We start from the raw sequence: 15,817 nt of genomic DNA, 5'->3' as shown, positions 1-15,817 counted from the left end.
CAAGTAACATGCCCGTCTGACAGCCAACAAGCAAGTAAAACGCCCATCTGACAGCCGACAAGCAAGTAACATGCCCGTCAGACAGCCGACAAGCAAGTAAAACGCTCGTCTGACAGCCGACAAGCAAGTAAAATGCTTGTCTGACAGCCAACAAGCAAGTAAAATGCTCGTCTGACAGCCGACAAGCAAGTAAAAAGCTCGTCTGACAGCCAACAAGCAAGTAAAACGCTCGTCTGACAGCCGACAAGCAAGTAACACGCCCGTCTGACAGCCGATAAGCAAGTCACATGCCCGTCTGATAGCCGACAAGCAAGTAAAATGCTTGTCTGACAGCCGACAAGCAAGTAACACGCTCGTCTGACAGCTGACAAGCAAGTAAAACGCTCGTCTGACAGCCGACAAGTAAAATGCTCGTCTGACAGCCGACAAGCAAGTAAAATGCTTGTCTGACAGCCGACAAGCAAGTAAAACGCTCGTCTGACAGCCAACAAGCAAGTAAAATGCTCGTCTGACAGCCGACAAGCAAGTAAAAAGCTCGTCTGACAGCCAACAAGCAAGTAAAACGCTCGTCTGACAGCCGACAAGCAAGTAACACGCCCGTCTGACAGCCGATAAGCAAGTCACATGCCCGTCTGATAGCCGACAAGCAAGTAAAATGCTTGTCTGACAGCCGACAAGCAAGTAACACGCTCGTCTGACAGCTGACAAGCAAGTAAAACGCTCGTCTGACAGCCGACAAGTAAAATGCTCGTCTGACAGCCGACAAGCAAGTAAAATGCTCGTCTGACAGCCGACAAGCAAGTAAAACGCTCGTCTGACAGCCGACAAGCAAGTAAAACGCTCGTCTGACAGCCGACAAGCAAGTAAAATGCTTGTCTGACAGCCAACAAGCAAGTAAAATGCTCGTCTGACAGCCGACAAGCAAGTAAAACGCTTGTCTGACAGCCGACAAGCAAGTAAAATGCTCGTCTGACAGCCGACAAGCAAGTAAAACGCTCGTCTGACAGCCGACAAGCAAGTAAAATGCTTGTCTGACAGCCAACAAGCAAGTAAAATGCTCGTCTGACAGCCGACAAGCAAGTAAAACGCTCGTCTGACAGCCAACAAGCAAGTAAAACACTCGTCTGACAGCCGACAAGCAAGTCACATGCCCGTCTGATAGCCGACAAGCAAGTAAAATGCTTGTCTGACAGCCGACAAGCAAGTAACACGCTCGTCTGACAGCTGACAAGCAAGTAAAACGCTCGTCTGACAGCCGACAAGTAAAATGCTCGTCTGACAGCCGACAAGCAAGTAAAATGCTCGTCTGACAGCCGACAAGCAAGTAAAACGCTCGTCTGACAGCCGACAAGCAAGTAAAACGCTCGTCTGACAGCCAACAAGCAAGTAAAATGCTCGTCTGACAGCCAACAAGCAAGTAAAACGCTTGTCTGACAGCCAACAAGCAAGTAAAATGCTCCTCTGACAGCCGACAAGCAAGTAAAACGCTTGTCTGACAGCCGACTAGCAAGTAAAATGCTCGTCTGACAGCCGACAAGCAAGTAAAACGCTCTTCTGACTGCAGACAAGCAAGTAAAACGCTCGTCTGACTGCTGACAAGCAAGTAAAACGCTCGTCTGACTGCCGACAAGCAAGTAAAACGCTTGTCTGACAGCCGATTGGATCGTTCTTGCAAGTTATACAATCGTCGTTGTCGGCAGCACATTTCTCCAGGGGTCGTGCTGCCGACAACATGATGCTGTCTAGGGACAGAGCGATGCTACTTCTGGAAATCTTATTAAACATTTCAAGGAAGAATATAGCGGAAAAGCAGCGTGAATTGGGGAAGTATTTACTAAAAAAGACATGTCCGGAGGGCTTATCAATCCCCTTAAATTTGTATATGGCTAAAATATGAGTTTCCAAAGGAAGAGAGACATATGTGTTATGGATTATACAGTATCCCAAAGCAGGCAGGTGATTCCTTTACAGACACAAGCACAAAAGGGGCTGCCTGAAAATGGGTGTAACATGCATGTCACTACAGGTAAGCTCAATGCCAGGCAGCTGCTTCTTTGTGTCTTGATGTGGCAGAAGCATCTGGTGACCCAAGAGTGAGATCTTTACATTAGACCTTCCTGGTTTACTTTTCCTCTGCGTACAGTAATTAGTGACCTGCACAGAAAGTCAATAAGATATAGCAGGGGCCACAGCCCCCCCCCCCCCCTCGCTGACATCCCCACATTGAGTAGAGGTAAGGAATGAGGAGACAATAGTCAAGATGATAAACGTTTGTTCTTTGAAGGTTCCAACCTCTGGGACCTTCATGTGCATTTACTGTCCAAAAATACCTGTTTAAAAAGTCATTACTTTGTTAAAAAAAAAAAAACACCTTTCACCCTAAAATAAAAATATTGAAATATTAAAAAAATATTTAAAAAATGTTCACCTATTTCTATTGTAGGAATTTTGGGTGATAACCAATATGGCCACCATTACAATTCCCACAGGTGTCCTCATCAAGCTTTACTTAAATCCTCAATAGCAAACAAGGTTTTATTGCAACAGGCGGATTTGTCATTCCGGGGACATTAACCCTTAGGGCTCCTTCTCACTTGCGAGAAATAAGTGCGAGTCTCGCATGTTAAAACCAAGCTCTGGCGCCGGCGCTCCAGAGCGGAGCTGCATAGCAACACATGGAGCTGCACGCTTCCGCTCCTGAGTGCCGGCGCCAGAGCTTGGTTTTAACATGCGAGACTCGCACTTATTTCTCGCAAGTGAGAAGGAGCCATTAGGGTACGTGCACACGTTAAGTGTTTGCTGCGTTTTTGTCGTGTTTTTTTTTAATCTGAAGGATTTCCTAGTACCAGTAAAGAGAATGAGATTCCTGAAGTCTCATGCACATGTTGCATATTTTTTCCTTGCAGATTTGCAGCAGTTTCATATCAATTCTTTCAGCGTTTTTGCAGCATTTTTCACCTATTCTAATAAATGGAAAAAACACCTTAAAAAACGCATGTTAAAAATGCATCAGAAACGTGTGTATTTTATGCTGTGTTTTCCCTGCCAACATATCAGTAGTTGCATCAGAAATGTCTGCAGCAAATACTTAATACTTAATACTTACCTGGGGCTGTCCAGGATTATTTTTATTTCATTTACTATAGTCTTAAAAATGATCCGACGGGTAGTTGCTAACTACATGGTTATTGTACCCGGCGCTGGCTCAGAGAGGTCACTGACCGCTCCTGCCGGCGATTCAGCTGCTCCACGTCAACAGAGCAGCTCTTCCTTTTCCGGGCTGCTCTGTCGACAGGGCATGATTGCCCACTTCACGCTGATTGAGAGCCGGCTCCTCACAGTTAAGCAGCTACCTGCTCACAGTTAAGCAGCTAGTTTAGCAACTACCTGCCTGTTAGTTCCTAGACCCATAGTAAAATAATGAAACAGCTCTGGTAACCCCTTTAACGTGTGTACATACCCTTATGGAAGGTCTATTAGCTGCCATAGCACTCGTCTCCTTCTCTACTTTGGAACAAATATGCCTGGTCGGTTCATATATATGTTTATGGGGAGTTTGGGGGTGTCAGAACATCTTTAAGGATTAAGTTAGGATGAATATTTCTTTATGTGAGGAGTACCCTGCATTTTTAGAGATTTTTCCTAATCTGTAGATCTCCACAAATACAAACTTGACTAAGTAAAAACATAGGTTAATCTTAGCCAAAAAGCTGATTTGTAGATTTAACTTGAATTCCAGGCACTAGGAAAGGATTGTAAGATCTGAGATCTAGAACAGGCAGGAGCCGCGGAGGTTACATTGTTTGCCGAGATCCGTGGTAAGCGAGCGGCACATCCTCCTGCTGGTGCTTTTTAATTCTTTGGCAGCTTCTAGAGCCTTGTTCAGAGGCCACGTTAAATCAGCGAGTTGTAAGATATCTGAACTCGGTGGAGGGGTCACTGAACGTGGACGACGTCGCTCAGGCGGGTTATAAGCCACGGGGCTGTAGAAACTGGCCGGTGTACCATAGCTAAAAAATAAAAAGAAATAAAAAACTTTATTTTATAAATAATTCATAAAAAGATAATGCCCATCCCTCACACATGGGAGGATAAATCCCACCGATCACCGGTGGGATAAACTATCCCATACTTCCAAACATATCTGTTAGCAAATACGGACTTGTGAGTCCTACTGGAGAACTGCCCCAAACCATTAGTAAGTGGCCACTTTTGGGTGGTATTAATGTAATCCTGACACTTTTAAGGCTAGGACATTACCAAAATTTGTTGGGATTATTCCTACGACTCGTCAAAGAAGGATCGTTCGAAGAATGAGCATCGGGATCGCTTGGTCCTGATCACTGTCCCATGCACACATGATCAGAAAAAGAGGTATTTGTAGGTTAATTTAATCTTTTCCACAGTCATAAAGCTCATTGATTGTCTGCAACACGTCCCTTTGTGTAAGCAGAACTGTGCTGATGACAATAATGACTGGAGGATGACCAAAACTCTCAGATATGGTCTCTCTGTGGTCTTTTCCTGCCAGTGTAAAAAGAAACCTACGCACAGAAATGTAGGTAGCAGTCTTATAGGGGAGGCAATGCCTGCTATCTAGTTATATCCCTAATTGTATTGTGGTTGCTTACATAATTGGGGGGCTGTAATGCACAACAGGGGTCTGTACGTAGCTCACAGGAGGAGTATGGCTCATAATCCAAGGGGTGAAGTGTGGTCGTCTCCGAGAACGTTCTTTATTTTGACCAGTGCACGTTCCTGTATTAAGAAAAGGGTAAGATATCAGTCTACTAAAAATACTATAAATATGAGGATACGTTTCCAAGGTTAGACTCGGTCTAGTATTTTTATGAGGTGTGAAAGAAGAGGCCACCGTCTGATGCAGCATCTTCGTATCTAAGGGCTCATGCAGACGTCCATGATTTTCAGATATCAGATCACAATGCACGGACTGGCCGCGGGTCTATTGACCGAAATATGACAGCTTCATGTATTTCTATGAGGCCGACACATTCGGGTGGGAGAGCCGCGGCCAGGTCATGCATTGCGATCCGAGCAAGACTGGACCAAAATTCACGTCTGCATGAGCCCGAACTAGGCTGAAACAAGGTAATTCTGTAGTAACACACTGACCAGTTCCTGGAGTGTCTTCAGACTCATTGTTCCCACGGCAGAGTGGACAGTCTGATGGCGTTAGCGGAAAGTTTTTCTCCTTTTTTGATGTTTTTTTGAACTCTGCAAAAAACAAAATAGAGAGATATAAAAGCATTCATGTGTAAAGATATTGTCGTCTCTATGGGGGTTGTATTGCAGTTTGATTTTGAGTATCATTCCAAATCCAGACCTCCATGGGATATTCATTTTGATTTACATTGATCATTTTTATATTTTATTGTTCTGAACAGATTCCACTATGTAATGAATAAATATTTACAACTGGAATATTTCATTCAGAGATATCTAGGATGTGGGATTTTAGTGTTCCCTTTATTTTTTTGAGCCGTGTATGTCTGATAAACCTTGAGGCTGTAACAGCATCCCCGTACACATTAGATCTCCTCCCAAGTCAACCCAGACAACTTATGTCAGAAATTAAATCGCCCAATCCTTTTCATTCGATTTATTCCCACTGCCAGATAATGGGACTCCGACCATTCATTAGGACAGAGATCTGAGTCTGTTCCTCCTCACTGTTCGGCAACAGTGAGCTGCGGTCGGCCATGCACCCTTCTGCCTCATTCACTATCTATGGGGTTGATGGACTCAGACGAGCTGTGTACATAGTTCTCTATCAGGCCCATAGACTTACAGTGGAGCAGCAGTTTGCAAATGTGACCACCACTCCATGTAAATGGCTAGTGTCCCAACTTGGTGGCTACTGTATTACATTACTTGCTGACTGCTACGGGTTCAGCCGCTGGGACACCCACTGATCCAAAGAATTAGGCTCTGAATTGCCCCATTAGAGTGGCCACCGATCGGTGATAATTAATGACAACCCCTTTATGATCCTCTGCACAGCAATCATGCAGTAACGGAGGCTTGAGACCCTTGCTCTAATGATCAGCGGTGGTCTCAGTGGTAGTATAAATGTCCTCTGTGGGACAACCTACCTATCACTATGGTGAACCTATTAGTAGGAGAACATCTGTATGGTGCCCACACGTGGTTACATTAGGATGATTTGTGTTGGCCGTACCTGAATTCTTCCTTTCATTCTCTTGACATCTCTGACAAGGTGGGACAGTAAAATGTTCAGTTTGGGGGAGGGGAGGAGATCTTGAGACTTGATATTGAGTCCCTAAACATAGAAAAGAAACAGTATTAATACTATAATAGAGAACAAGTAGATTTAATCTGGGATACCTGGGCAGTCACCTGTATAAGCTCCTTGAACGCGTTGTCCGCCTTGTGTGGAAAAACGGCAGCGATCATGGTCACGTGGCATAAAACTGCCAAAATATCCTTGGTGAAAGGAAGAAAATTTACTGATCAGTCCATTTACAACCACATCTACAACCGCGTCTTCTTTCCTCCTTGAAGGATGGCACTTACCTTCCTTTGTTTCCTTCGCAGGAGACCCACGTTTAGATATAGGAGTACCCAAGTCGGAAGCGAAGTTGGGAGCCCTCCCGTCATGTAGATTCCTACAGAGTATTAACAATGTTCATATCCTAAAAGTTTAGGTTATGAAATGGCTATGGGAAGAAGGCGAGGAACAAAAAATTGGACCAGATCGTGTCATAAGGTGGGGGAGATTGTAAAAGGTATTTTTTTTGGATATACAGAGGGGACTTACAGTATATACGTTAAAGGTGGTGGCCTTAGTTTATATTGAGAACATTTGATGGCCACCGGACACAATAGACTATCATCAGCCAAATCTGGATAGTTCAACAGTCTAATGTGAATGGCGGCCCTTGAAAAATGATTGTTGGGGGAGTTGAGGATATGGCATGTCCGATTTTGGACTTCTGATCCTTTTGTTCTCCAGGATATGAGCCGCCTCCAAGAAGTCTGGAAGAAGCTCTCATAGAGAGCATGGGAATATTCGGCCGAATTGAGCGCGCCTGTGTATGGAAGAATTGGGAGAGACAGCAGAACAATTGCTCATCCGAAAGATATCTATTGAGTATTATGGGTTTTAGGAGCAACTTCAGAGCAAAATTCTGCATAGATCCAAGTAGTTAGCGGTCACTAATATTGCTGGAGATAAAACACAGCGCATCCTACGCACGTCACTTACTGATTTGTCGCTGATTGTCCTGATCTTCCTCGGATTGGAGAGCGATGCAGACTGCTTTCAAGATGCTTACGCAGCTGATTCACCTCCTTCTGCAGATTGTGGATGGCCTGGCTGAAAGCAGAGAACAAAAACGCATAGAAAAAACGCTTACTGGCTTTATTACAGGTGTAGAACATTTTTTGGAAGGATGTAAGGACTTTGTATAGCCAAATATTTTATTATAGTGCAAATAGCAGCAGGAAAACAGCAAAAACAACCAGATCAAAGAACTGGCATGCACAAGGCAGGTGGAGCTGAACTGAAGCACGCTGAGTACCGTTGTCACCATATAAGTCTCCTTTCGAACCACTGATTCTAGGGGACAATACCGCTGTTATATGGCAACTGATGATGCCACTATTGTTTTCTGTCTGATTCATACAGAATCCTTCTTGGTATAAAATCATGGACTTTTATGGGTGATGTATTATGAGTGTGTGTGCATGAGCCCCTAGGGGTGTCAGTATACAGCAGCAAATCTTTCCCATCCACCTGCACATAAGTATCAACCCCTGAGGTACTGGCAGACAAAAAGTTCTCAGAAATATAATTTATTATAAAGGTATTTCTGATTATTTTTGGGGAAATTCACAGCGGATCCCCAGGGTGTCTCACACCCTCCACTTGCACTCATGTAATATGCAGGAGGTGCTTAAACATAGGACAAACTATTTAAAGACTCACCGTCATTTCAATTTTTACTTAATAAATCAATAGTACACATGACAATAAGCAACTCTGTGATATCTCTTATAGGGGAAATCTGCTTCTCTCTCCTCCTGGACTGATCCTTCATTTTAAATTCATAGGTAAAGTATGTATTCAGTGAAGACAGACTTTCCCATTACTGAGCTAGGAGATGACAGTTGGTGCTCATAAAGTTCTATGGAGGAGGAGGAGCTAAAGGACGACGGACATTCCGCAGCACTTCTCCATGGAACTTCATGAGCACCAACTGTTCTCAGTAATAGGAAGATCTGTAGTCACTGAAGAAAGATTTTATAGGTGAACAGATAATTTTGAGAATGTTTGATCAATCTAGGAGGAGAAAGATGCAGATTTTTCTAATAAGATAGATTACAAAGTTTCTACTTTTCATGAGTTCTATTGATTAATAAAAAAATATTAGTTACAGTCTTAAGGCAGAATGTGGACACAAAAACATACTCTAAAATGCTATTGTTTTTCCTAAAAAAAAATTTTTTCAGGGGTTCAGACTGATCTCCTGACAGAGTCATGAATATGTGGGCTGAATGTGACGTAAACAAGCCATTTACAAGAGAAAGCCAAAAATATCTAAAACTATATGGTTCCTAACAGCTAACATGAAAGCCAATGCTGAGTGTCACCATTTATAGGAAAAGGAGAAGAAAGAGTGGTCCATACTGACCAATTCAGGAGAGCGGTCAGTATTGGATTATTACAGGGGCTAGGAATAAATGTAATATATGAGAAGAGGGTGAATCATCCCACTGCCTACGGGACAAGGTCATCAAAGTCTTCCATATCTCCACAGCGCTAGGATTATCATGTTATGTACAACTGTCGCAAACATACAGCGAAACAAAGATTACACACGTACCCCCGTCTATACTAATGCTATAGATACTGTATGTCCATAGGGGGCACCACAGCACTCCCGTCTCTAGAACACAGGACACCTAGATACCAGCCGATAAACCCAAGGACACACGAGGGAGAGGAGAGATTATGGAGGAGGCGCGGAGTGTAGAGGAGTAAGGATGGAAGAGATATGTTTTAGAGGAACATTTCTTATTCTAAGCACACTATATGGAGAAAAGTATTCGGATACAAATCTTAATCCTTGATTTAAGTATTTCTCATTCAGTCCCCTCACCCCCGGTGTATAACATCTGGCCCCTCACCCTCCGGTGTAGAACATCCAGCTCTTCACCCCCAGTGTATAAAAACTGGCCCTTCACCCCCGGGGTATAACATTCGGCCTCTCGCCCCCCGGTTTATAATATCCAGGCCCTCACCCAATGGTGTATAACATCTGACCCCTCACCCCGGTGTATAACATCTGACTCCTCGCCCTCGGTGTATAATATCAGGCCCGCAATGCTGTTTGCTTTAACTAACACGTGACAGAACGTTTGGTGATCCACATATCACTGATACCAGTACAGTCCTGTAATAGATGCCACCAGGGCAACAAGTCCATTCATGACATTTGTTGACCCCTAAATCTTCCCCCATCACCTGTGAGTAATATTATTGAGAAGTGGAAGGAACCGAAGCAACTCAGCCACGAAGTGGAGACCCCATAACGTTACAGAGCGGGAGGGTCGAGTGCTGAAGAGCAGAGGGCAGAAAAGTCACCAACGCTCTGCTGACTCCATAACTGCAGAGTCCAGACCTCCTCTGGTATAACATCAGCACAAACACTGCGCCCCAGCTGGGAGAAGCTGCACGTAGCCTTACATCACCAAGCCCAAGGCCAAGCGTCAGATAAAGTGGTGTAAAGTCGCCATCACTGGACTCTGGAGGAGACGTGTTCTGTGCAGTGACGGATCACACTTCTCTATCCGGCATCTGATGGACGAGTCTGGGTGTGGTGATTCCAGGAGAACGTTACCCCCTGACTGCACTGAGCCCACTGTACAGTTTGGTGGAGGAGAATAACGCTTTGTGCTTGTTTTTCAGGACTTGGTCTCGGCTCCTTAGTCCAAGGGGAGGGGAATCTTAATGCTTCAGCACAAGACATTGTGGATAATTGTATCTTCAAGATTTGTAGGAACAGTTCGGGGTCCTTTTTCTGTCAACCATGACTGTGCCCAGCGCATAAGCTCCATACAGACAATGTAGGGTGGAGTGTGGTGGAAGAACATGACCGTTCACACAGAGCCCGGACCTCAGCCCCATATATCACCTTTGGGATGAACTAGTATGGAGATTGTGATTCCGGCCTCTCCCCAACATCAGTGTCTGATCTCACAAGTGCTCTTCTGAATGATGGGACAAAAATTCCCACAGACGCCTCCAAAATCTTATAGCAATCCTTCCCAGAAGAGCAGAAGCCATTATATCTGCAGAGGGGCCGAAGCCACGTATTAATTTCTATGAATGCAGAATGTTAGGTCAGATAAAACCCTGGATTTGGACTGTGGGGGCACACACTGTCTGTATAGTGGTCATCCATCACATGGTCATCCCCTGCAATGATGCCCACTAGATGACCCCTAACTGTGGAGCTAGGAACCTTTCAGTAGTCTTCCTCCATGAACTCTTCTTTTCTACCTATAAATCCAATACCAGTAATCCCGCCGCTGCTCCTGCACCCTCTGAGTGATCCCTCTCCCGTTCTTCTCAGCTAATTGGTCAATAGGGATTACCTACCTGTATCGGCCTGTCAGATGATCCCTCACGGGATGTACTGTCTTAGAGAGCTGCGTGTAACCTAACACTACTCAGCACAATTATTATCAGTCCTATACTGAGATCGATCTAGTTCCAAGCTCCGCTATAATAATAGAAATCATAGGTCGTATCTAAGCGAATGGTTAAATGTGGGTAAAGTGGAGTATTTGGCTATTTTTAGAGAGTTGATTCTGACGTCTTTATTAGATCAAGTCTTAGCGAAATCCCATGTCAGATGATAACTGGCTTTAATAATTAGACTAATCAATGAATATACAGGTGCATCTAGCGAGCAGAACAATCCTGCGGGGGCTGGATGATCCGGATGACGAATTATGTGCTTACTAGAAAGTATTTGTGGCTATACTCAATATCGCACATACAGCGCAGGGGTGCACAAGCTGCGACATGGGGGCCACATCCGGGGCTGTGTGACCTCTAGACATCTGGACTCAGACATGCTTTCACGATTTTACAAAACAGTGACAAAACTGACAGGTTTTTTTTGCAGCAATTCTGGAAACTCGCTGAAAAACCAATGTGTTAGATCGCTCAGTACATTTATGCCGCCATAGTTCTCGGCAGTGGGAATCCTGTTTACACGGGACGATGCAACGATCTTTTACAAAGCACAATAGATCGTTACACCTGATGAACAAGGCAGCCTGTGTAGACAAGATATATCATGAAATGACTGTTTTTTAGCAGTAGAACCACTGGGGACAGTAATAATGCACCAGCTAAACCGTACAAGTATTTTTGGTTTCTTGTTTTCACTTTAAAGGCAAAGCTCTTATTCTTATAGAAAGTGCAATGTTTGTTATGTCCTTGAAGCTCCCCTTTAAAGTAGGACAGATACAAGATATGATTAATATAAAGGCTAAATAAAACAGAGATAAAAGGATTCAGTCTAAACTTACTCTTTTGCGGAACGAGACTGCAGAATGTCTTCATCAGGAGGTGATAGGTCTTCCATTGGTGAAAGTAGCTGGGAGGCACCGGGCGAAGGTTTGGCGCTGACATTATTATAGGCCTCCTGCTCAGAGCCTGATTCATCTGGTGGAAACGGACAGATGGGTGAGGATGAGGGGGATTGTAGGTCTCTTGATCTGAACTTATGGCCTCATATGAGGCTGTACGTTCGGGTCAGGAGATCGGATGTCAGTCCAGGTATTGCGGTCTGGCTCATTTATTCCTTATGGGACTACTGGAGAAATGTAAGGATTGGTAGCTGTTCCACAGAGGTCGACCCCAACGATTAAGAAGTTCCCTATCCTATGGATGAAAGTGAATGATATAGTTGATGCAAACTACCATGCTCTTGCATGTTGTGGTATACATAGAGTTCGCTATTTATAAGGCAGCAATGAATTTTATTGCTTAAAGTGCACTTTAAGAAAAGATAAACACTCATCAATCGTTTTGTTGGGGAGGAGGGTACACAAGCTAAGACCCTCGCCAAAAGCTAAATCAAAAGGAGCAAAAAAGCTCAGCTGAGACAAAAACAGGCTCAATAGAAAGTCTGTGGGCCGAATTTATCAAGGTGTTTTAAGCCGAATCCTGCTGTAAAACAGCTTGAAATGCTAAAAAAAATGTATGCCTCTCCTGGCCAGCTCCTCCAAGTTTTAGAAAAGTCAGAGGCACTGGGGCAAGACAGTAAGTTTGCCTGAAATCTTCTCTGGTCCCTGTCCGGAGTAACGTTTCTGACGGGGGCATACGACAGTTGACTTGAGCGCCAACTTCATTACTTAGCGCACAGCTCTTAATACATTTGGTGCCTCTTTCTGCAGAGCACAGTTCGTCAGGGCTGACGTACCCGAGGACAGCAAAACTTTTGACGTGTCTGACATGTCAAAAGTTTTCGAAGATTGCAATCACTACCATCTGCCTTGCAGCTCTTCAGACCTCAAAGCGGCATTTGATAGCGACTGGGCCTCTGAAAAACAAAAAGTAAGTTCCTGAAATGCAAGAACTCACCGGTGTGCTCTGTGCTCTCACTTTCGGTGAGACTCTTGGGCCCGGGGGAAGGAGAGCTAGCTTCTGAGGGACCCGTCCAACGGTTATTTGTTTTTTTCTTGTCCCATAATGTCTTGCGTTTTCTGGATAAGGGGTCACCAGATTTAGAGGAGGGGTGTCTCTCACTTTTAATTGGAGAATTGGAGGAGGGGTCTGGTGCTTCTTCTGGATCTTCCCTGGGAGTGGAAAAGATTGAGATATATGTTATACTTATGCCTTATTATTGTATTCATATGTAACATAAGTAAAAGTATTACCTAACCCTAACTGTAATACACGGCTGTGATCACACGTCTCACCTCCGGACTTCACTTCAGATTCTGGCCTACTTAAATGCAGAACAGAGGCTTAAAGGGGTTCTCCACTTGTACAGGAGTGCACCGCTATACAGCCTCCCGGCTTTTCTGCTTGGCGGGAGGAGGTGAACTCATGCTTGATTGACACTTTGGACACCACCACTGCCCTGAACTTTGCACTCTCCAATAATACCGCTGCAGCATCAGATATAGGTGGCAGGATCCAGAGATCCGGCCAACATCAGTGTAGTCATTACAAGCTCTGCGCTCCTTGCCTAGGAGACCAGTCGCCACTGACAAGACTGCAGAGGTGGCCGGTAATCTAGGTCACCCTCCTTTCTTGAGAACAGAGAAGATGTTTAAAAACAAGTGAACTGCAAAGTTGCTTCTTTTTACAAGTACTTTGCAATTTTACCATTATTGGTGTCGAGAATAAACCTTTAAGCTGCCAAAATACATCAGATAACATCCGCCTAACACTTCTAAGGCTGTTATCTCTCCCGACACCTCCATATGTGTTTTCGGGTGGAGTAAGCCGCTGCCAGAAACCCCTAATGTTAAATTATATCCCAAAGAATAAAATTATTGGTCAACTAAATTCAATGTATTTGATCCATCTCTACCCCGACATCATCTACCGGGGGAGAAGCGGGAGAGTCCCATAAACATAAGATGGCCGGCTGGTCTTGTCAAAATCAGGGGGTTCTCAGCTGACTGTTCTTTATTGTATAGTGGCCTTGAGATTGAAATTCCCGGACCCTGCCCCAAATCTGGACTCACCACATAGCAGTGCTATAGATTATGTATGTCACTGTAGGACTGTATCTTCATATCAATGCCAGGCCCATTACATCACCTTATCTCTTATCTACTCCTTTACATTCTGGACTGTATCTTCATATCAATGCCAGGCCCATTACATCACCTTATCTCTTATCTACTCCTTTACATTCTGGACTGTATCTTCATATCAATGCCAGGCCCATTACATCACCTTATCTCTTATCTACTCCTTTACATTCTCCTATATTCTTTTACGTTTGGTTACTTAAACCAGAGCTAAAGTACAAACACTTTCATGCTCACATTCACAGTCAAAATCTGCATTAAATGTTTAGCAATTTAAGTAAAAAATTTGTAATTTCTTTATTTTATGGCAACTTTTCGAAAAATCCAAGAAACCCCTTTAAGATGTCAACTGTTTTACTTTAAAGTGGACCTGTGACTTTCCATAAATATGTAAATGTTCTTGCCCTGTGTAAATGCCACAGTTCTCCTGAATCCGGCGTTGTTTTTCTTTTGTTCCTGCGTCCCTCCGTTCCTGAGATATGGCTCCTTTTTCTCTGTAGCTAAATCTACTCTTTTTAGTCAAGTGGGCGTGGTCTGCAACTGTTCTGTGGGTGTTTTCTTGAAGACCACGCACATTTGGCTAAAAAGACTAGCTTTACATATCAGGAAGAGGAGGCCATTACCTCAGGAACAGAGAGGCGCAGGAACAAAAGAAAAACAACGCCGGATTCAGGAGAACAGCGGCATTTACACCAGGTAAAAAAAAATACTTATTTATGGCACGTGATGGGTCCTATTTACTTATAGCAATGTAGAAGATATAGGAAAGCAGAAGGTAGACAGAGGGTCTTACTGAGTAAGTCTTAGCTGATCTCTCTGCTTTTGGATGGACCGACTACTTTCTGATCCAAGAAATCCACTGTCGGTTTCTGGGGACAGAATTCTCCTCTGTATAATAGAAAAAGAGGATTCATAAATATAACAAGAGCAAAATCATTAAAGGTTATAAAAAATACAAAACAAACCATATAGTTAAGGGGTTTGTCTTATTGCTCCATCTGGGCACAAGATTGTCATAAAGGTGGGTCCTCCTTCAAGAACTCCTCTTCGAGACAGAACGAAGAACTGCTGACAAGTGTGGGACTCGGCCATCCAGCTATTACACTGATATCTAGCCATGTGATAGGCTCCATGTAATATTACATTCTACCTGCAACTGGCTAAGGTTGCACCCAGCAAAAGGCGTGGTACCCCCCTGCCATCTCCCGTACTAAGAGGGTGGTCTACGCCGTCAAAAGCTTTTTTTATCTAACAAAGTCAACGATTTCTGAAATTACATTACTGATCCTAAATATCTCACCTCTAAATGTGAAATCTACCTATAATGTTCTGTAGAATAGTCCCGTTATCAGTCATTACAGATTTTGGTATGGATAATAACTGTGGTATTCTTCAAAGGACAGGATGTCTTGTAATATCCCCCTCCCCCATCACTTTATCTCCTATCTCCAGATACATTTACTTACTTGTGCGATATCACTAATAATCTGTGTTCCTCTCACTAAACACTTCCCTTCCCTTGCCAAAGCAGCAGCCAGGCTCATATTTCTGTCCAGCTGGGACACAGATGCTTCCACCCTGTGCCAGTCATTGCACTGGTTGCGCATCTGCTACAGAATCACCTACATTCACTCAAAAAGCTTTCCACAACATTGAACTACGTCTCCTGTTTCATCTCCGTCTACCACCCTATCCCTGCTCTCTGTTATGCTGATAATCTAAGACTAACATCATCCATAATCCAAATCTTCTACTCCAGTCTCTATAACTTTTCTTGTGCTGCACCAATTCTCTGGAATGCACTACCCCAGACAATCTGGTTAATTCCTGCCATCTTCAGTATTAAGCATACCCTAAAAACACATCTTCTTAGGCAGGCCTATCACATCACCTCACTAATCTAGCTGTTCTCAGGTCTTCCTTCCTATGTTTCTCTTGTAATCTGATCCTTTCTACCACTTGTTCCCACACTCCTTGCTCTCAGCAGTAC

The 15,817-nt window shown here is 43.9% G+C and overlaps 1 protein-coding gene across 4 annotated transcripts in view; it reads right to left on the bottom strand.

Annotated features, from left to right (window-relative positions):
- Positions 1 to 2,711: 2,711 nt before the first annotated feature.
- The window catches only part of AKNA (AT-hook transcription factor), a 46,589-nt gene continuing 33,483 nt past the window's right edge, over positions 2,712 to 15,817 (bottom strand). For all 4 annotated transcript variants that reach the window (XM_077283712.1, XM_077283714.1, XM_077283713.1 and 1 more), the window contains 10 exons: positions 14,621 to 14,715; positions 12,644 to 12,858; positions 11,587 to 11,722; positions 7,247 to 7,357; positions 6,556 to 6,647; positions 6,379 to 6,465; positions 6,200 to 6,301; positions 5,134 to 5,235; positions 4,632 to 4,758; positions 2,712 to 4,010 (listed from right to left, as the gene is read on the bottom strand). In XM_077283712.1, coding sequence (XP_077139827.1) covers positions 3,770 to 4,010; positions 4,632 to 4,758; positions 5,134 to 5,235; positions 6,200 to 6,301; positions 6,379 to 6,465; positions 6,556 to 6,647; positions 7,247 to 7,357; positions 11,587 to 11,722; positions 12,644 to 12,858; positions 14,621 to 14,715 — 1,308 coding nt within the window. In that variant the 3' untranslated portion in view covers positions 2,712 to 3,769. The remainder of the gene's footprint in view (positions 4,011 to 4,631; positions 4,759 to 5,133; positions 5,236 to 6,199; positions 6,302 to 6,378; positions 6,466 to 6,555; positions 6,648 to 7,246; positions 7,358 to 11,586; positions 11,723 to 12,643; positions 12,859 to 14,620; positions 14,716 to 15,817) is intronic.

This window comes from Ranitomeya variabilis, chromosome 2, assembly GCF_051348905.1.
Source record: "Ranitomeya variabilis isolate aRanVar5 chromosome 2, aRanVar5.hap1, whole genome shotgun sequence".
In the NCBI taxonomy this organism is placed as follows: Eukaryota; Metazoa; Chordata; class Amphibia; order Anura; family Dendrobatidae; genus Ranitomeya; species Ranitomeya variabilis.
The sequence above is the reverse complement of the archived record's forward strand: the minus strand, read 5'-3'. Positions and strand labels throughout refer to the sequence as shown.